The sequence below is a fragment of the Xenopus laevis genome, chromosome 3S (genome assembly GCF_017654675.1).
Source record: "Xenopus laevis strain J_2021 chromosome 3S, Xenopus_laevis_v10.1, whole genome shotgun sequence".
Classification (NCBI taxonomy): Eukaryota; Metazoa; Chordata; class Amphibia; order Anura; family Pipidae; genus Xenopus; species Xenopus laevis.
Genome location: NC_054376.1, coordinates 121,262,854 through 121,285,149, shown reverse-complemented (window position 1 = coordinate 121,285,149; position 22,296 = coordinate 121,262,854). Strand labels below are relative to the sequence as shown.

Sequence of the window (22,296 nt, the reverse complement as noted above, 5' to 3'; positions counted from 1 at the left end):
ACCCAAAGCTTGGAGAAGGTTTCAACATTATATAGATTAAAATGATAGTCAGAAATTGATATTAAAGTCAGAAATTGTTTGCATTAATAAAAAAGCTCTCATGCTCCACCTACTGCCTCACTCACAGTGAGATTGGACACATCCTGCCCATTACATGATGGGGTCCACATGCCACTCACAGGCAAACTAAAATCTTTGCACCTTTGAAATGTGGAATCTGTTTTTTGCACTTTGGCCAGCATTTGTAAATAAGCTCCCCTGGAATGCTATCACTCTCATTGGCTGATTTCTTTTTTCCTTGTGTGGTTTAGCTAATAACATGCATATTTGGGTTTGGATATGTTTTGAAATTTGGCAGAATTGCATTGTGTAGGATTCAGTATTCAAATAGGATTCAGTATTCAAATAAATTAAAAAAGAAAACCAGAAAACCATCTTGTATTTGATCTATGCCCTGCCATGAATTGCATTTTGAAAATAAGCTTCCTTTTTTAAATCCAAACAGGCACATCTGGGTCTACTTCAACAGACAACAATGACATCAAGAATTATGGTAGGATTGTGTTTATTATGGACCTAGTGGTCAAATTGAACTTGCTTTCTCCTATCTGTATTATGTTGCCTTAAGGTGGCCATAGAAGTAGAGATCATCAAAGTGGGCTATATTGGGCTGATCCGATTGTGGGCCCTAGGGCCCAAAAATTGTATCATAATGCATCCTATACGGGCGGTCGGATCACAGGACCGCATTTTAACCCACGAGATCTGCCCAACTTTTGGCCAGATATTGATCAGGGAAGCCTGTCGGATGGCCCCACACACGGGCCAATAAACTGCCGACTCGGTCTGTCAGCAGCTTTTATCGGCCCGTGTATGCAGGCCTTTACAATCCATCAGGTAACTCCCCGCTAGTGCTAGCATTTGCTCATGATAACAGAGATTGATCTTGGGTGTCTAGCCCCTCATGTTTTAACTGATATGAACACAACAGTCAAAATGCCTGAAATCAAGTGGAAGACAATGAAAGGCCTAAGGGCTCATTTACTTTTCCCTATTTACTTTTACCTAGGGAACACAAGCTAAAGTACTTAGGAGCACCTGAGAGCACTGCTTTAACATGTTCTTGCATCTCAAGTAATAATACCATTCTATAAAATCTGGCATGAGAGATGGCAACAGCATAACAAAAAGTCTTAAGAGGGGCCCGACACGAACAGTCACTCATGTTCCACCCCCCAATACCTATCCACCTGTCTGCCAGCCCCACTCTCTGGTTCCCGATGTTCCCCGCCAACTTGCAATTAGGAGAGTGGCTGCAGAGGGTAGATTAAGTAACTATAGAGGAAGCAGGTCCTGCATCCCAGACCGCCTTGTTCCCCCGGGCCCTCCCGCGACTGTGGGGTCTGCTTCCTCTATAGTTACACCAGACTGTCTTCTGTTTTATAAAATTGCCCCTCTATATTCCCTTTAATGAGCTATTTCAATGATACCATCTACCCAGAGGAGGTGATTGCTTTGCATCTGGACACATTTTCTGTTACGTTCCAAATTGTTCCTGGAAGTAACTGCAACACAATAGCTGTTCAAGAGCCAGCAGAGCAGATCTAAGCAATGGTTGGAAAGTTGCAACCCTCACTGACACTGAATTCTAATATTGAGCAGTGAAAATGTTCTCTGGTAGTGTGGCAGTCTGAGTTCTGGGTTTAGTGCATGGCAGGAGAATGCTGACTGCTGGCACTTACCATGGCAAGTGGTGCCCCAAAGCCAGCGCCGGATGCTTCATGCATGCCCTCCTGTGGCCACACCGTCCTAACTCTGGCCGCAAGGTTCAGCGTCGGACCCTGTGCACACACAAGTGTGATCTTAATTCCCGGAGCACTAGGGTTGCCACCTGGCCGATATTTTACCGGCCTGACCGGTAAAAATGATTGCTGATCCCAATGTTATTATTAGAAAAAAAAGATAAATACATAGGAAAGCCGGTATTTTTTTTCCGGAAAAGGTGGCAACCCGACGGAGCACCCAGTACTACTTAGGATGCGGCAGGATGCCATTCCACCCCTATAATTTTGCCTTATCCTGGCCTAACCAGTACAGCAATCTTGAGTGAAGAGATATAGGCAAAAACTGTGAGAAACCTCTCTAAACTTTTGAACAGAGGTTGAGTAATAGAGATTATATATTAAAGGAACAGTAACACCAAAAAATGAAAGTGTTTTATAGTAATAAAAATAAAATGAAAATGCACTGGTAAAACTGGTGTGTTTGCTTCAGAAACACTACTATAGTTCATATAAACAAGCTGCTGAGTAGAAATGGCAGAAATAGAAAGAAGGCTATGTGGCACAGGTTAAATATTGGATAACAGATAACACCATTATGTTCTACAGAGTTTATCTGTTATCTGTTGTGTAACCTGAGCTTTTTCTCCTTTGGCTGCCCCCATTATTACACAACAGCTTATTAATATAAATAATAGTAGGGTTTCTGAAGCAAACACAGCATTTTTACAAGTACAGGGCAACACTGCATTATATTTTTGTTACTTTAAAACAATCACATTTTTTGATGTTACTGTTCCATTAAGTAGATTCCATTCAAGCAAAATGTATGTATGTATGTTTTTATTTGTATAGCACTCCTTGAGGGCAGAGCACTGTACAGAAGAACAATAAAGTAGTAGAAGAAACAAGGGAGCATTACAATAAGAAGTACAAATAAGAATAAAAATACAATAGACATAAATATAAAGTATAGTTACAATACATATTAGGGGCTTATTGTCAAAGAGACAAAAGGATGGAGGTACCTGTCCTGTAGAGCTTACATTCTAAAATAAAGTAAAGCATCAAAAAGTAGGGATGCACCGAATCCACTATTTTGGATTCGGCCGAACCCCCGAATCCTTCGCAAAGGATTCGGCCGAATACCGAACCGAATCCAAACCCTAATTTGCATATGCAATTCTTTTTACTTACTTGTTTTGTGACAAAAAGTCATGTGATTTCCCTCTCCACCCCTAATTTGCATATGCAAATTAGGATTCGGATTCGGTTCAGCCAGGCACAAGGATTCGGCCGAATCCGAATCCTGCTGAAAAAGGCCGAATCCTGGCCGAATCCCGAACCGAATCCAGGATTCGGTGCATCCCTATCAAAAAGGCAAGACAGGAGCCCACACACAAAGGTGCTTTGCCCATTAATATTTTGTAAACAAAAGAGAATAACATTTTGGGCAGACATGTATTCTTTCATCAGATAACTTATTACAAAAGCAAACAGGTGCAGCTTCTCCTATCTTTTCACGTGGTGGTGAAACCATATTTAAATAGTGAACCAATTCAGCCATAAATAGTTCATTCATAGTGAATAAATGTCTATAATTAGTCCACATTAATCCTTGGTAAAAATTCCTAAAAAAATGCCAAGAATTCATGGTGAAGCTTTAGTTAACCAGATGGAATGTGTTCGTTGTGTATCTTTCTATAAATCTTCCAACTAGGATTAGTATCTGTAAGAAACAAAAGTGTAAATATGGATATCAGGCATAAATAATTCAATTCCAGACCATTCATTTGCAGTATATCCAATGCCCATATCCAGTTTGACTCCCTTTTAAAGGGGACCTGTCACCTTAAGAAATCCTTCCAAATCCTACTTCATAATTGTCAAGCAAAATAAACTTCACTTACACTATAAAAGTGATTTAAATCTTTTTTTTTGATCTTGGAATTCACTATCACAACAAGCAATGTGCAATGACTTCTAGGAAGTGCAGAGTGGAAAGTGAAAGTAATTGCCTGCCCTGCCTCTATGCCTACTTGAGCAGAATGGAATGATTCTGTTCTGCTGGGGCCCTTGCAGCTGTAAGCCATAGGAAAATGGAAAGAAGCCACATGGGTGGTGAGGTAAATTTTTGCCAATTAGGATCTCCCCCCAAACCCTGGCCCTATGAGGGTGCACCCTGTCGTTGGGACCTCTTTGGAGTTTCACTAGTTATTACGACCCTGGAGGCTTTAGGGCTGGAAGGGAGTGGACCCTCCTAGCCTTGCGGCAAACAGAATCTTGGAAAGTCTCTTACCCCCCTGCGGTGCCTTTTGGCCAGGGGGCAAGAATGTCATGGTCTACCCTAAGGACAAAAGAGGGCTTGCCCTCCTCATTTACAACACTACTATTTTGCTTCCCAACTATCCTACATACACAACTGGTTTAATCCAGTTGACAGCAACTCTCTAACAGACTTGCATGCCACAATTCTGGGATCTCTAGAGGCCATACGTAACTCACCCTATAGGCTAGGAGTAATTACTACCCCCCCAAGTATGGGCAATACAAAGAAAGTTATTTGGCAAAACTCTAGTAAAAATTCTAACTCGCGTCATATAAGAAACCGGATTTTCAATATTGGCCACAAATGGGTATTAGACATCTTGAGGATCTGCTGATAGAGGGCAATTTTGTCTCAATAAAACAATTAAATGCCAAACGGAATCATCAAGATATACAATTATTTAGATACTTCCAGCTGAGGCATGCCTTTTATGCACAATTCGATTCATTCCAATTGACTTTGGACTCTAGACTCCAACAAAATACTATCTCTACTGTACAATATAATTCAATCTTCCCAACCCTCCCCATTCAATAAAGCCAAACAAAAAAGGATGTTACTTATTCCCTCACTAGAGGAGGGCCAATGGGAAGAGGCCACTGATAACTTGTATCCCTGCCTAATCTCACTTAGGGACAGAATGGTTCAATTTAAAATGATCTATCAAATTTACATTACCCCTCTGAGGCTTGAATCAATGGGTAGATCAGAGGGAGCCAAATGTGTGAAATGTGGTAGGGGAGAAGCTGTATCCCTCCACTTGATATGGAACTGCCCTATAGTAGCAGCGTCATTCAATACACTAATATATTCCTATCCTTTCCTGGAGTTAAGTCCCCTGAGACTTGTTTATTGGGTATTATAGATGAGGTACTGCCCCTACAAAAATCCAGAACACTTTTTACTTTCTATCTATTTTTTTCTACACAAAAAAGTTAGCAATAATGAAATGGATGCACCCCAACCCCCCACACTTCAGCAATGGATCAACTTAGTAAATGGTACATTGACTCTAATCAAACTGATGTACAATGCTAGGGCAACACTAAGGAAATTTGAGAAAATATGGGAATCTTGGTTAGAAGTCAACCCTCACGCATCCCTACTAGATGACTAAGCTCTAGGTTGGCCCTGAAGCATATGATGATAAATGGTAAATATGTTACACGCACCTCTATGTCTCTAAATTGTCACTCAATATATGGAAAATGATAAACAGTAGTCATGTAGGTGTCAAGTCTGTTGGTTTACTTTACAAATTTCAAAATACAACTTTTATTTGAAGCAACGTAGGGGGTTCTTCACATTGAGGACAGTGAGGTTGTGGAATGCACTGCCGGGTGATGTTGTGATGCTGATTCAGTTAATGACTATAAGAATGGCTTGGATGATTTTTTGGACAGACATAATATCAAAGGCTATTGTGAAACTCTATAGTTAGTATAGGTATGTGTATATATAATTTATGTGAAGGTATGAAGGGGTGAATGTATGGATGCACAGAGAAAGTAGGTTCTGGAGGGGGGGGGCAGATTGGGATTTATTGCTGGGGTCCCAGTGGGCCCATACTCTTTAAATCAAATGCTGGCACCGGTGCTGATATTCTGAGATATAATATAATAATTTGATTATTTACTGAAGTCCTATAATGTTTCTAATGTAACTCATATTCTTCATATTACCATCCCGAAGGGCAATTTGGAAGCAAAAATAAACAAAAATCACCTTATTTTTCCACAGCTTTAGGCATCAAATCTTCATTAACTAAAGGAGTATGGACTCACTTTGCCTATAACATTCTATATATAGAGATGCTTATAATGAATATCATTGTTTAGACCAGGCATGGCCAAAGTCAGGCCCAGGGCCAAATGCGGCCCATTTACAAATTTACACTGGCCCTCAGCCTCCATCATGAAATGAGTAATAATGTGGCCCACCAGCATAGGAATTGCATAGCCGTAGCAGTAATATTTGTGCACATTAGTGAAATGATCTGCAACTTGGTCTATACTGCTGCCTGTGAGCTGAAGGTGTTAGTAATAGACACGTACTGGAACGTAGTAATGCGCCGCTTCACATACTTCTTTAGGGCTGAAGGTGTTAATAGACGTACTGATGTGCCAGTACAGTAAACTAAAGAAGCATGAGAGAGCGGCGCATTACTATGTGCCAGTACGTGTCTATCACTAACACCTTCAGCAGACAGGCAGCAGTATAGACCAAGTGGCAGATCATTTCACTAATGTGCCCAAATATTACTGCTACGGCTACACAATTCCTTGTTTAAATGAATTTAATGGTGTTAATGGTTCAAAGAATGTCAGGCTGAATGGTCGGCCCCCACGCATTTTCACCTCAACAAATCTGGCCCTCGTTGCAAAAAGTTTGGACACCCTTGGTTTAGACTGTAGGCTATTTAATCAGGACCCTTATCCTATTACATCTTAACACTAAACAAACACTGCAATGTGTACCTTATTCTGTTACATGCCATTGTATATTTGTATGTGTATATGTCCTGTGTTGGTATCCCTCTACTCTTTAAAGTACTGTGAGAGATGATAATGATGCATTATAGCAATAACAGTAATAATAATAACAACACTATTTTTGATAATGCAGAGGCACATTCATTTGTGAATCAAAATATAAACTTTGTGTTTTATTCATTGCAGTTGCTAAACTCGCTTCCAAAGTGAATGAAATTGAGGAGAAAAGTAAGTATGATGCCAAGTCTGCAGTACAGAAAGATGCAAGGGAGAACATCAGAGAAGAGAAAAGAATAATATATAGACAGTGGCGTAACTACCGGGGGAGCAGGGGGTGCGATTGGGCCAGGGCCCGCACCCCCTCAGGGCCCCCCCGGCAGCTCGCGCCACTGTTCTAATGTGGCCGTTTCTGGCCGTACGGAGGGGGGCGGGGCCCGGCTGCACGTCCCGCGCCAGGGCCCGCCCCCATCTAGTTATGTCGCTGTATATAGAATAATTTGAGTAAGAGAGGACTGTACAGTATTGTATAAGACAGGCATTGCACTATAATGTATGGCTGCAATGTAATACAGGTATGGGACCAGTAAGCCAGAATGCCTGGGACCTGGGGTTTTCCAGATAATGGATCTTTCTGTAATTTGGATCTTCATACCAGGTCCGGACTGAGAATTAAAATAGGCCCTGGCATTTCAGATACACAGAGGCCATACCTTATAAAAGAATTCCATCCTGTGGTAAAAAACCCCGTACCCCCCACCCCAGGTAGACCTCCCTCCTCCCCCCAGGCTAACTGTCCCCTCTGGGGGAATGCCCCATACTTTATACTTATCCCTCAGTGCAGATTCTGCTAGCCGAGTTGCACTCATCCATCTTCTGGGTCCTGAGTGGGAGATCAGCAATCTCTGTCAATTTCGGCGCATGCGCAGTTGTAGATAACCGGCAAATTGCTCCAACTGTGCATGCGCCAAAATACCAATCTCCCAGTCAGCTCACCGTGGACCTGGAAGATGGATGCATGGAATTGGCAAAATCCATCTTCCAAGTAGCGATGGGCGAATTTCTCCTGAAATTTGAGAAAAGACGAAAAATTCACGAAAAATTTTGGAAATTTTCACGAAAAAATAGTGAAAATCAGAAATGGGCGTCCAAATAGTGTTGACGTGCATCGATGTCGAAGTGAGCGACTTTTTGGACGCACATATTTTTCTCTGGAGATTCGCAAATTCTCCTTTAAGTCTACTAGAAAATCATGTTAACATTAAGAGGCAGATTTACTAAGGTAGAAATCAAATTTTGGTCAAAACTTGATTTTGAATGTGGGATTTATCACACCTCGACCCTGAAAGCAGTTTTAAATTTACTATTCTCCACCTAAAACGTGCCGAGTTCATATAGAAGTCAATGGCAGAACTATTTGAAGATGTTAATTGTAGTGATGAGCCATTTTTTTGCCATAGACTCCAATAAGAGAAAAAAAAATTGACCCACAAAAGTCGAGTTTTTTTGTCTGGAGGAAAACTTGATTTGAATTAGATTTGAGTTTTCAGGTCGGGACTATTTGACTGAATTTTAATTTTTTCATAAATAACATACCATTCGAATTGGGAATAAAATCGAATTTATTCGAGTTTAAAAAAATTACTCTCAAATTCAACTTTTGATAAATAAACCCTAAATAAACCCAGTAGGCTGGTTTTGCTTCCAATAAGGGTTAATTATATCTTAGTTGGGATCAAGTACAAGCTACTGTTTTATTATTACAGAGAAAAAGTGCTTACCCTAGGGGGCTTATTAATACCTGGGCTGAAATATTGTATTATCTTTACAGGTCACAATTCCTATTTGTAGTCTATTTATATGTACCTCTATCTTGTCCAATTCCTAATTTGCACTGTTGTGTTAACCTTACCCTATTCTGTCTTGGTCTAGTTCGAGCTATGTGACCTGACTGAATCCAGACCCCTGGACTATTTACAACCCTCCCTAATTACTTTTATTATCTCTTCAAGTTATCTCTGTCTATTAGTGATGGGCGAATTTGCGCCGTTTCGCTTCACCGAAAAATTAGCGAATTTTGCGAAACGGCGAAAAATTTGCGAAACGGCGCCGGCGTCTCGTTTTTGACGCCGGCGCCCGTTTTTGACACCAGGGCGTGTTTTTGACGCCGAGCCCATTTTTGACGCTGGTGTCCGTTTTTCCTAAAAAAAAATTTTTGCCGCGATTCGCTGGCGGCGAATCACGCAAATTCGCAGCGAATTCGCGCCTGGCGAATAAATTCGCCCATCACTACTGTCTATCTGTAACTTTCTAATTTGTTGCCCATAAACCCTTTTTCAGTGATCTAACAGTACATATGATGTGCCTTTCCAGCCTTTCATTTGTATTTTGCCTGAAGAAGGAGCCTGTGTGCTCCAAAAGCTTGCAGTTGTTTCTTATTCAGTTAGTCAATAAAAGGTATCACCAAACTTTATACTTTTTACAGAGAAAAAGGAAATCATTTTTAAAAATTCCGATTATTGGGATAAAATGGAGTTTATGACAAATTTTTTATGCAGCTTTGCGAAAATATTCATGGCGGCGGAATGCAGAAATTCACAGTGAATCCATATCTGGTGATTTTACTCACCCATCACTGCTCATAGGCCTCACTGACCTCTGGATTCAACCTGGCAGCTGTGATCTCATAGACCTACACTTGCCCTGCCCCCCAGTGATGCCAGACATGAGTGGGTCACAGAAAGAAGATTTGGCTGGGTCTGAGTTGGGTGATGGTGGGTTAGGATTGAGGCAGCCATTGTCCCAATGGGTCCCAGATACCCAGCTCAACACTTAATACAACTTTTGTCTTACTTACATTATAGCTGATTTGGACGAGGAGGCATTGCTAAAGCAGAGAGCATTTTCATTTTCCATTTAAAAAACAGAAACAGAAATTTAGCTCAAAGTTCAGTTACCAGATGTGTCAGAGAGTGTGTGTGCGTGGGTGTGTGAAGTTTGCGCCTAGAATAAAACTGCTGCACATAACACATTCACTACATTTCTATAAACCAAGGAGCAGAGTTAGAAAATGCTGTTTCTGTGGCTTAGTGTATTTATCATGCACAAGTTTGAAGAATAAGTACTGATATTTCACTTATTTTGGACTGCGGGTCCTTTTGAAATATATATATATATATATATATATATATATATATATATATATATATATGTACATATACAGGTATGGGACCTATTATCCAGAATGCTCGTGACCTGGGTCTTTCCGGATAACGGGTCTTTCCATAATTTAGATCGTAATACCTTAAGACTACTAGAAAATCAAATAAACATTAAATAAACCCAGTGGGCTTCTTTTGCTTCCTATAAGGATTAATTATATCTTAGTTTGGATCAAGTACTCTTTTATTACTAAAAAGGATATAATTTTTAAAAATTTGTATTATTTAATTATAATGGAGTCTATGGGAGACAATCTTTCCATAATTCGGAACTTTCTGGATAACAGGTTTCTGGATAATGGATCCAATACCTGTATATATATATATATATATATATATATATATATATATATATATATATATAGCAGGCAGGGCTGGTCCTATCAAATGTGGGGCCCAATTGGGACCATGTTGGCGGGGCCCCTAGACAAAGTGTTGCTGGCTACTGACACACCAAGTATTTAGGAAAATAAGGGCATGCAGGCACAAAATAGAAAGGAAAGGGGCAGACAAGGTAACATAATAGGGGCACACAGGGTAAGAGAGAGAGGGAGGAAATAGGAGAGTGGACTGGGCCAATTAGTTTGGGGCTGGGCCGATTCAGCTTGGGAGCAGGCTTGGTTGGATTGGGGGCAGGCAGGGCCTATCAAGGTTGGAGGAAAGCTGGGCCTATGAGAGTTGGGGGTGGGCTGGACCTATGGATTTGGGGATGGTCTGGACTCTCAAAGTTGGGGGCAGGCCAGGCAGCATCATGTGCTGAGGGAAATATTATCTGTGCTGCCCTGTGGTGCGGGGCCCCCCAGAGGTGCAGGGCCCTATTGGGCCCAATTGGTCCAATTGGCCTAAGGCCGGCCCTGATAGCAGGCCCGGACTAGCCATCTGTGAGTTCGGGAAATTGCCCGAAGGGCCTCTCTGCTTATAGGGTAAATGGGCTGCACGGGTCCTCTCTGTTCTGTAAAGGGGCTGCTGGAGGTGGAGGAATTCTTTGCTGGCCCAATCCGTTATCGTTACGGTCCTCCCTCCCAACCTTATACTCACTATGTAACCATTTAAAAAGAAGCAAGGCAGGCTGAAGGGGTATGGGAATTTGGCAGCGAGGGAAGCAGTGGGAAGCTGACTGCATGTACCATGGAGGCCGAGTTTGTCTCAGGCTGAGCCAGGCAGGTGAAGTTAGGAATCGAAGCTTTTATGTAGCAGTTTCCAGCTCAGCTGAGCTGCTTCCAGGGTAGGGCTCTAGTTGAAACTATGTAACAGTTTCCCTGAGCCGGCCGAGAAAGGGGGCGGGGCCAGCACAGAGCAAGCAATGTGCAGCTGGAAAGGTAAAAAATGTCCCTGCATTTTCTCTTAGCAAAAGATTTAGCCTGTGTAATTCTTTACAATTTTATGGTACTTGTGATTATTTCTACATTAATTGCTGTGATATCTGAGAGTTTTTAAAAGCCTGTATGATATTGCAAATTTTCAGCCCTTTAGCCTGTGGTGTTGAGCTATAAGGTTTCAGCAAAATTGTAATTCCTGTAGGGCCACAGTCCTTATTCAAATAGTGGCGCTATATTGTGCTTCTATTTACTACACTTTATATGCCACTTCTGCAAGTTTAATAATGTTGTCTACTGGCTATGTGGCCCTGTATGAAGGAAGGTGGTGAAGGCAAAAATGCAGTAGACAGTCACCATTCCTTTCTATTTTAGATCATTCCAAGCTCTATCAGTTTTTGGAGAACTTTGCACTGTGCCCCCACAAACATAGGGTGTAGTGCTACACAATCAATCTCACCGCTTTTTGTAGCGTCGGGTGCCAGCTGCGACTCTGTCTGCCCAGGTCCAGTGCAAATTCCGATACAAACTCCAGCAGCACTCCGGTATAGTGATAAAGGGCTGGTTATGCCCGAAACGTTGCACAAATAAATTTCTTTCACTATACCGGAGTGCTGCTGGAGTTTGTATCGGAATTTGCACTGTGCCCCTTTACTTTATGGTGAACTTTGGCAGCCATTGTGAGAAATAGCACAAATAGAAATCCATTCTCTATTCTGATGAATAAACTAAATTCCTGCAATAAATAATATTTACCTTGCACTACATTTGTTAAATGTCAGCTGAGTTAGTTTTATTGCAAGTGTCTAAGGACTATGGGACAAGTAGCATTTTTAATACTCAGAGGGCTGTCAAGAAGCCCTGCAACAGTGAACACACCATTAATTGCTTGGAAATAACTTCTCAGTGAAAAAAAGTTGCTTCACCTGCAGTGACAAGCATTTTGATCGCCACATTTTTGCCAAGAGCTGTACAGCAGTTACATATTTGCTATACGCTTAAGTGAACAAGTGTATAGCACAGCAGATTAGGAGTACTTCACTGTGCACCATACACTATACAGTGCAAAGTCTTTATGTATAAGGTTTATTGCCAGGCAGATGTATGCATGTGGGCTGCTTCCCAGTTTTTGCCAGGGCTGCTTTTAACTCCCAGTCCGGCCCTGATATATATATATATATATATATATATATATATATATATATATATATATATATATAGAAATGAGCAATCTCAACTATGTACCTATTTCCCTCACACAGAAGAGGCTTGTGATTCTGCCTGGATAACATTTGAAGACAGTTGTTATTACATAACCACAAGGAAATCAAACTGGCAGAAAGCGCGCTCTTTTTGTGTGCAGGAGGGAGGTGACCTTGTTGTTGTTAATAGTGAAAAAGAACAGGTAAGGGTTTTAACCTTGTTTCTTGTTTCTCACCTCTCAATGCTCTGCCTCTACTGATCCATTCACTCGCTTCTGTGTCCTATGTCTATTCTACACTACAAAGATCCTTTGTATATTGCCAGTCATTACAGCCCATCTACATACCTCCCAAGTGTCCCGTTTTGCGCGGGACAGTCCAGATTTTGACAACTCAACCCACAGTCCCGGGTTGTTTCTGAAAATGTCCAGACTTTCTCTTTGATCTCTTGCACTTAACAGACAGAAAAAGATACAATGTTTCTAAAACTTAATTGACTTGTGGCAGAGAGCCCAGAATATGTGCCAAGCAGGTCTCTTGGAGAAATGGTGAATTGCAGCTTACAGGGCAATTCACCTTCATTAGCAAAACTGTTATAACACATAAAAACCACAGAGATGTGTTCAAACTTTCATAATCTGTCAAATTTTGTAAAATGAACATGGTAATTAGGTGGTGTGGCCAAAAAATTCTTTCTATTTTCCAAATGTTGGGAGGTATGCACAACCCTGGTAATCACCACGGCACCAATTGAAGTACTGCTGTAGCTTCGCAATTGACTTGGATGGAGGATATTTGTTACATTTGTCGCAATAGGCTAATGAGCATCACTTTTTTTGTTATAGAAGTTTCTAAAAGAAAAATCTGGTGTAAGCATCCTCAAGCGTTACTGGATTGGTCTAAATGACTTAGAGGAAGAAGGTACTTGGACATGGGTAGATGGTACAGCCTACAGTACATCGTATCAGTAAGTTTTTTTGTCCAAATTGTCTAAAAGTCCTCTAGTTTATTTCCTCTGGTTTCAGTGTTGTATTGCCATAAGCCTGGCTACTTGTGTAAAATGTGTTGGCATTGTCCATCCCCTACTCTCCCTTGTATCCATTCCTGTCTTGGCCAGTCTGTAATAGTATAGTAATAGTAACACCTACCTTTAAGACCTATATATATAGGTCTTAAGGATGGCTTGAGTTAGGAGCCGAAACATCCAATTAATATGATTTGATTTTTTCACCTTAAAAGACCTGCACCCAGGCGTTATATTTTTTGGAGTGCTCCAGGTAGATAGTGTTGTTATATATCTATATCTCTCTATCTATCTATCTATCTATCTATCTATCTATCTATCTATCTATCTATCTATCTATCTACATATATAGATATATATATATATATATATGTGTGTGTGTGTGTGTATATAACCTTGTATAACCTTGTATTTAAGTGACATAAACATATATTTTTTACCCAGATAGTGTTACCATCATGAACAGTCATCACATATACATCATCATGCATCATAAATATCATAAGTTAGTGCATAAAAACATGTGTAAAAAACTATTTCAAAACATTTCGTGATATAAAATGGTGTATAAATTATGCGTACACAGGGGGGCCGATTCATCAAGCTCGAGTGAAGGATTCAAAGTAAAAATACTTCGAATTTCGAAGTGTTTTTTGGGCTACTTCGACCACTTCGAATCGAAGGATTCGAACTAAAAATCGTTCGACTATTCGACCATTCGATAGTCGAAGTACTGTCTCTTTAAAAAAAACTTCGACCCCCTAGTTCGGCAGATAAAAGCTACCGAAGTCAATGTTAGCCTATGGGGAAGGTCCCCATAGGCTTGCCTAAGATTTTTTGATCGAAGGATATTCCTTCGATCTTTTGATTAAAATCCTTCGAATCGTTCGGTTCGAAGGATTTAATCGTTCGATCGAAGGAATAATCCTTTGATCGTACGATCGCAGAATTTGCGCTAAATCCTTCGACTTCGATATTCGAAGTTGAAGGATTTCAATTCCTAGTCGAATATCGAGGGTTAATTAACCCTCGATATTCGACCCTTGATGAATCGGCCCCAAGATGTCACCGGTGTGTTTCATAAGCTCGTGTTACAGGGCTCAATTAAAATCCATACGTTACAAAAGTATCCAAAAGGAAAAAAGAAACAAAATTGTAACTAATTTGTATCTTTAATTCATAAAACATTTCCTTGCACTGTAAAAACCACAGAATGACTTTAGAAGAACTGTCAAAGCTCTATTTACCATTCAAATGAATCCAGATTCACATGTTTAAGTCAAAAAATGACCCATATTGATCTGTCCATTCATGCCTTTTGGTGAGATGCAATTAAGTTCATAAATCCAAAAGGCTAACCCTTTTCAGGAGCATTTTTCCTACATCACCACCTCTTGGATGTATTTGTATCTGTTTTATCAGCATGCATCTAAAGGAGGAGGCACTGTGCTTGGCCTCCGCCCAATGCTTGGCCGCTGGTTGTTGGGGTATATCCTGTTTCTGGATATCTTTTCTCTTATTTTTGACCCTTTCTGGGTCTAACGCTGCCCTAATGCTTGCTCGATGCATGCCTATACTTTCTTTTAGCTGTCTCACCATCTTGCCACAATAGTATAAACCACATGAGCATTTGATATGTATACTACTAACGTGGAATCGCAGGTCATGCGCTGTTTGACTTCGTAATGTTTGCCTGTGTGTGGGTGTGTGAAGTGCGTCCCTAAAATCAGGGTACCATACATAATGCAACCCTTGCATTTAAACACTCCCATGCGCGAACTGAGGCTCCTTGTGCCACTTCTCATTATGTATCGATCTCTCGGATCGGATGAACTGAGTTGTTCTTTTAAATTTCTCAAACGGGAATAACTAAATTAAGGTCTCTTACTCACTTTGTCCCGCAGTTGTTCATCCGTACAGATTACATTCCAATATTTCAGGATTATCTGCTTCACCTGTGTGCCTTTTGGATTGTATTGACTTACATAATAAATATCATTCCTAAGAGTGTCTGTGTTCTCTGTACTTTTTTTTGGCACTGTCTTGCATCAGTAAAGCGTTTCTATCTAGGTCCATAGCCCAATTTTTGGCTGTCATTACCAACTGTTTTGGTTAACCTCTTTGGATAAACATCTCCCAGAGGGGTAAATTTATCAAAGAGTGAAGTTCCGCCACTAGAGTGAAATTCCGCAGCTCTCAATTCATTTCTATGGGATTTTGAAAGGCGTATTTATCAATGGGTGAAGTGAAAGTTCACCCTTTGATAAATACGCCTATAAAAATCCCATAGAAATGAATGGAGAGTGGCGGAATTTCACTCTAGTGGCGGAACTTCACTATTAACTTCACTCTTTGATAAATATACCCCATAGTATCCAAATCCTGTCTCCTTTTGGAGTTTTTACTATCAATTCGGGCTACCCGTAACATCTGTGGTCTGGGCATTGAATCTAGTAAGTATCTAGGGTGACTGCTTTTGTAGTGAAGTATGGTATTCCTGTCGGTGGGCTTGGTATAAATGCAGGTCTGCAATTTTTCATCGCTTTTATAAACAGTTACATCGAAGAAATGTTCTTTTTGTGCACTACAGTTAATTTTCAACCTTACCGGACTGTCCAGCCAGTTTAGGTCATCCACAAACTCCATAAGGCTTTCAATTGGTCCTAGCCATAAAGAAAATATCATCGATATAGTGCCTATGAAAGGCGTCATATCTCTTGAACACATAATTTTTAAAAAATGTACTGGTTTTCATACTCCCACATATGCAGCATATGCAGGAGCAACACATGATCCAATAGCTGTGCCTGGGCGCTGGATATAATATTGATTTTCAAAGTAATTTTTATACAAAATAAACTCATAAATTCAATAGGTGGACCCACATATTTGGGGTTTCCAGTCACTAGGTTCCTCACAGCACACAGGCCAGCATGATACAGGCTCTGCACATCCAATGTCACCAACATTAGATCAGCTAACGGAACATCAATACTCTGAATAACTTTCAAAAAGTCGTTAGTGTCCTGCAGATAACTACCAATCCTCTTCACACAAGGGTGTAGCATATAATCTACAAAATGCTCAATATTTTCATTAAAAGGGCCCCATGATGATATTATGGGTCTACCTGGTGGTTTTAGAATATCTTTATGTACTTTTGGCAATGTATAAATTACTGGTATCACCGGGTATGATGGAATCAAATGTTCAAACATATTCTTAGCTATCCACCCCTGCATTTTGCTGCATTTAACATTGCATATAATTCACTTTTAAACTTGTCTGTGGGGTTAAACCAGTGGTCCCCAACCAGTAGCTCGCGAGCAACATGTTGCTCTCCAACCCCTTGGATGTTGCTCTCAGGGTCCTGAAAGCAGGTGCTTATTTTTGAATTTCAAGCTTGAAAGCAAGTTTTAATTGCAAACAAACTAAGTATAGTGCCAAGTAGAGCCCCTTGTTGGCTGCCTGTCAACATAGGGGCTACCAAATAGGCAATCACAGCCATTATTTGGCACCCCAAGGGACTTTTTCATGTTTGTGTTGCTCCCCAACTCTTTTTACATTTGAATGTGGCTCGCAGGTAAAAAAGGTTGGGGACCACTGGGTTAAACAGTAGTTTACCATAATTTTCCACGTCCGATAATTGCAACATTAATTCATTATGGTAGTTTGTATAATCCATCACAATTACCCCTCCCCCTTTGTCCGCATTTCGTATTATTATGTTCTTGTTTTGCTTTAGGGTTTTGATGGCATTCCTTTCAACAGCTGTTAAATTACCCCGTGTCTTAGTCCTGGAGGAATACAATTTCAGCATATCATTGTTCAAAAGATGGTGGAATGTCTTAATGGATGCATTATTACTTGTGGGGTCATAGTCACTTTTATTCTTAAAAGTACGATCCAATGTGGACCCATCACTTCCCATTATGTCACCCACTCCGTGCAAATCTACTGACAAATCTGTTACCCCTGTTTCATCCAGCCCACCAGTGGCCCCATCTTTTTTTGATTTCCCATAATGCTCTCTCAGCCAAATCTGTCTTGCCATCTTATATATTATAATGATTTGGAAAGTACCCGCACTCTTACTCCAAGTTCCAATGGTGGGTACTTGGTCAAGTATTGTGTATAATGTTCAGAATGAACCAGCACACCAATTATTTCCAAACGAGTCATCACTCGTGTATCCAACATTTTAGCCCTCATTCCTTGATCCTCGATTCTTGATAAAGGCCCCAACAAGGGCTGAAACATTGGATACACGAGTGATGACTCAATAAATTGCTGGGAAATAATCGTTGTGCTGGTCCATTCTGAACATCAGAACATATAGATGTTGAGCCCCCCATTTGTCATTTTTACTCTATAAAGGAAAAGTTCAGTATAAAAATAAAAGTGGGTAAATTCTGTGCAGAATAAAAAAAAATTCTAATATAGTTAGTTTGCCAAAAGTGTAATGTATAAAGGCTGGAGTGACTGGATGTGTAAGATAATAGCCAGAACAATACTTCCTGCTTTGCACCTCTCTAACTCTGAGTTAATCAGTGACTTTAAGGGAGCCCACATGGGACATAACTGTTTAGTGAGTTTGCAATTGATCCTCAGCATTCAGCTCAGATTCAAAAGCAAAAGTTGTGACCTATGTGGCCCTCCCTCAAATCACCGATTGGCTAACCAATCAGTGTAAACCAAGAGAGCTGCAAAGCAGGAAGTAGTGTTCAGTTATGTTAGACATCCAATCACTCCAGCCTTTATACATTTCATTTTTGGCTAACTATATCAATATAACGCTAACTTGGGCTATACAGACCACAAGGAGTTAATGTCCAGCTAGTGATATGAGCATGGGTTACATTGTGACTCATCACTTTAGGTCAGGGCCTTCACTAAGTGTAAGATTCCATGTACTGTATGTGTAAAATAGAAAATGATTGGACACCAGGAGGTTCTTATAGTGAAACAAATATCCCCAGGTTTACTCACATATGATGAGGTATATACAGATGTAAAATCAAATGCTAGAACAGGTTGGATGACACAGCTGAGGAATGTGACTCCCATAAGGAATGTAGTCAAGCAGTACATCAATTCCTTCCGGCAGATATACCTCAAAGTGGTCCAGATCCCACCCGGTGGAGTGGTCAGGGAGAAGAAATATAAACCTGACACCCTATCCACTGTGGTCCCTTCACTAAAAGTAATATAGGAGCCTTGGGAAGCTACTCCCTTCTACAGATCCTCTATGGAGCACAAAGCTGCTCTTGCTTTCTGAGCTCTTTATCTTACTCTTTTAGAGAGTCTATAACAAATATACCTGATTCTAGCTTACCTAGCTGTCCCTTTAGGGCAATGTCTTTACTGGGCTTTGGCGTACTCAGGATCAATGAGCACAACCAGTAGGTAAGGACACCAGCAGCCAAAGAGGAAGATCCACCCCTTCCCAGCACTAAATGGAAGTGTGGTAGGAAGTGGTCATTATACCTCTTGGCCAATAACACTGGATATGTAAATATATAGTGAATAAAGTAGCCCCTCTTGTAAATTATAAGGATATTGTAAGTTACCAAGGAGTTTCATGACCATATAAAAACACGAGGCCGAAGGCCGAGTGTTTTTATACAGGTCATGGAACTCCTCATAATTTGCAACTGGTGGTACTTTATTTATTATAATACACAAATTTCAGTGAGTCATGTGACAGAAATGACATCAGAACTCACCGTTTATAACTGATGACGTCAGAACTCACCGTTTATAAGGATATAATTTACAAGATATTCATGGCTTTTGTGTATTATAACTAGATACAGTACATGGGCCCAGCAACTAGGGAAAAAGGAGGAAGGGTAGGGATTTAAAGCTATAGGGGTATGTAAATCCTATAGGTCGCTGCAATAGAATTTATTTTTATTTTGCACAGCCTGTCTATTTACACAGTTTTTAGACTGGACAATTTCTTTAATTTAGATATTACCTTTACTATAGCCATTCCTTCTCTTTGTCAGTTTTTACAATTCATTTCACCCTCTTCTAATACCCCATTACAGTCTGTAATTTTATGCTTTGTCTGCCATTTACCTTTTCCCCTCCAATAATATTTTTTTTCTTTATCCCTCTTTTTAATTTTTTTAACTATTTCTCAGTTTGATCCTGCCATTCATCCTTGATACTCCCTTGTCTCTATATACCTCTTTGTCTTTCATTTTCTCATCTGTTCTAATTCTCCATTTGTAATGTCTTATGGTAGTGTGTACAGCATATTTTCACTAAGGGGCACATTAACTAAGCTCGAGTGAAGGATTCGAATATAAAAAAACTTTGAATTTTGAAGTCTTTTTTTGGGTACTTCAACCATCGAATAGGCTACTATGACCTTCGATTCGAACTTAAAATCGTTCGACTATTCGAACATTCGATAGTCGAAGTACTGTCTCTTTGACCACATACTTCGGTAGTTTAAACCTACTGAGGTACAATGTTATCATTTGATTCAAAGGATTTTATTGTTTGTTCGAACGATATTTACTTTGATTGATCGATCGAAGGATTTGCACTAAATCCTTTGAATTCAATATTCGAATTCGAAGGATTTAACTTCGAGGGTCAAATTGGAGGGTTAATTAACCCTCGAAATTCGACCCTTGATAAATGTGCCCCTAAGTATCTTTAATGAAAGTGGTTTAAGATGCAACTCACTGCGGGTAAAACTGCCCTGCGGATTCTAAGGATTGCAGGAATATACCACAATCTGTCTATTGACCATAATTGTGCCAGGTTTATGCACCACCTTAACTTGGTTGGTTTGCTTTTCTTTCACTCATATTGGAAGCAATCGGTAAAGGTAAATGGGCGCATTATCAATTTATATACATTCTTAAAAACTGCATTATAAAAGACATGACAATATTTTACCATGGTTTTTGTTAAAGTTCTTAGCAACACATTACATTTCTCATTGAATCAGAGAATGCTTCAGTCAACTTTGCCCACATGCTTCTCCATCTTCATAACTGATGCCGTGTTAGCCTTGTTACACCATAGAGTAATGATAGCATAACTTTCTGGTAACTTATGGCCATAGGGACATCTTCGGAGGTCTAACACTGGCAAGTGATAATGTGGACCTTCCTTTTACAGGTTCTGGAAAAAAGGAGAGCCAAACGATCATTTTACAAATGAAGACTGTGCTCACCTGTGGAATCCCACCGGAGAATGGAATGATGTGCACTGCACCTTTGAGGAGCCTTATGCCATTTGTGAGAAAAAAATGAAAACTTAGAATTCTCTGCAGAATTGTTTTTATTTTATTTTTTGTTGGTACCCCCAATCAGATTAAATTTCTAATAAAAATATGCTTCATGAAATTCATGTATTAGGGTAAAATCAAATTCTTTTGCTTCCGTAAAAAAAGAAAAAAAAATTATTGTAACCACAATGTTTCTAAGATTGAAAATGAGAAATAATCAGCATTTAAACTCTAACAGCTATTACAGAATTAGTAAATCCCTGGCAGGGTTGGACCAGACACTCTCCCTGTGCAAAGCTTACTGTGGCTTCCGATCTTCCTCCCTGATAATGCCGCAGGTGGGCTATGCAATACCAGAGGGGGGTTGCGGCAGCCCCGGTCCCTCCAGTCCGATGCTGGTCCATGGCTGGATTTGAGCAGCGGGGCGCCTGTAGGCTCTAGTGAGGGCAGGTACACCGGAGCACTGGGGAGCTGCGCATCCCCGGTGCTTCCTATAGAGCGGCTGGGAAGCATGGCGCCCCTAGGACTTTGCCTCCTAGGCCTGGGCATTTGCTGGTCACAGGTCTTATAGTGGTAACCAAAAATGTTTTTATTTGGAAACTACTTTATTTAGCCTCTAAATAAAAACCTTGTTTTTTTCCACTTTAAGGCCTGTGATGTGTGGATTCCTGCTTCAATGTGTATGTGTGTGTATATATATATATATATATATATATATATATATATATATATATATATATATATATATATATATATATATATATATACGTATATATATATATATATATATATATATATATAATGTTCAGATGGTACCTGCACTCCAACTTCTGTTTGCGGGTGCTGGGTCAAATGTATAATTCTTATAGATGGACCCGCACTCCAAATTCATGTGAAAAAAAGGCTTTTATTTATTCATCACTCGTGCATCTAACGTTTCGTCCCACTGTGGGCCCTTGATAAATTTGGAGTAAGGGTCCATCTATAAGAATTAAATATATATATATATATATATATATATATATATATATATATATATATATATATATATATATATATATATACACAATATCAAAACAGGGGGGTTGTGGGAGCACTCTAAAGGCTTTAAAGTATATATATATATATATATATATATATATATATATATATATATATATATGTATAATAAATGCTATTGCATATGTACCCAAAACAGGGGTTATTTTGTTACAAAGTTATGATCATAAAATTGATAAGTCACCATACCACGTCAAGGTAAACCCCGAATGGCGGTCCCTAACTTGTTTTATATTTTATGTGCATTTTAGCATTACCTGTAATCAATGTCCGTTGAACACTGTTTTTTCACTGAGGGCTAAATCCTCCCCAGCCAGCAATCAGGCTTTTAAAGGAGAGATATTCCCAAAACAAACGCCCAACTTTAAAAGCATAGGATCACCACTAGTTAAAAGGGGGGGTATGGGGTGCTACAACCACTGAAGCTATGCCACAGCTCCTGGCTAAATATACAATATCAAAACAGGGGGGTTGTGGGAGCACTCTAAAGGCTTTAAAGTATATATAATATATAAGTATAATAAATGCTATTGCATATGTACCCAAAACAGGGGTTATTTTGTTACAAAGTTATGATCATAAAATTGATAAGCCACCATACCACGTCAAGGTAAACCCCGAAT

General features: G+C 39.9%; 1 protein-coding gene across 3 annotated transcripts in view; it reads left to right on the top strand.

The window, feature by feature from the left end:
* clec4e.S (C-type lectin domain family 4 member E S homeolog) overlaps nucleotides 1-20,863 on the top strand; it is a 40,864-nt gene extending 20,001 nt beyond the window's left edge. For 2 of the 3 annotated variants that reach the window (XM_018241971.2, XM_018241972.2), the window contains exons 3-7: nucleotides 506-553; nucleotides 6,789-6,830; nucleotides 12,399-12,541; nucleotides 13,184-13,305; nucleotides 20,506-20,863. In XM_018241971.2, the coding sequence (XP_018097460.1) occupies nucleotides 506-553; nucleotides 6,789-6,830; nucleotides 12,399-12,541; nucleotides 13,184-13,305; nucleotides 20,506-20,647 (497 nt within the window). In that variant the 3' untranslated portion in view covers nucleotides 20,648-20,863. The remainder of the gene's footprint in view (nucleotides 1-505; nucleotides 554-6,788; nucleotides 6,831-12,398; nucleotides 12,542-13,183; nucleotides 13,306-20,505) is intronic. The other variant, XM_041588852.1, reaches the window with a different exon arrangement.
* The last annotated feature ends 1,433 nt before the right edge of the window (nucleotides 20,864-22,296 follow it).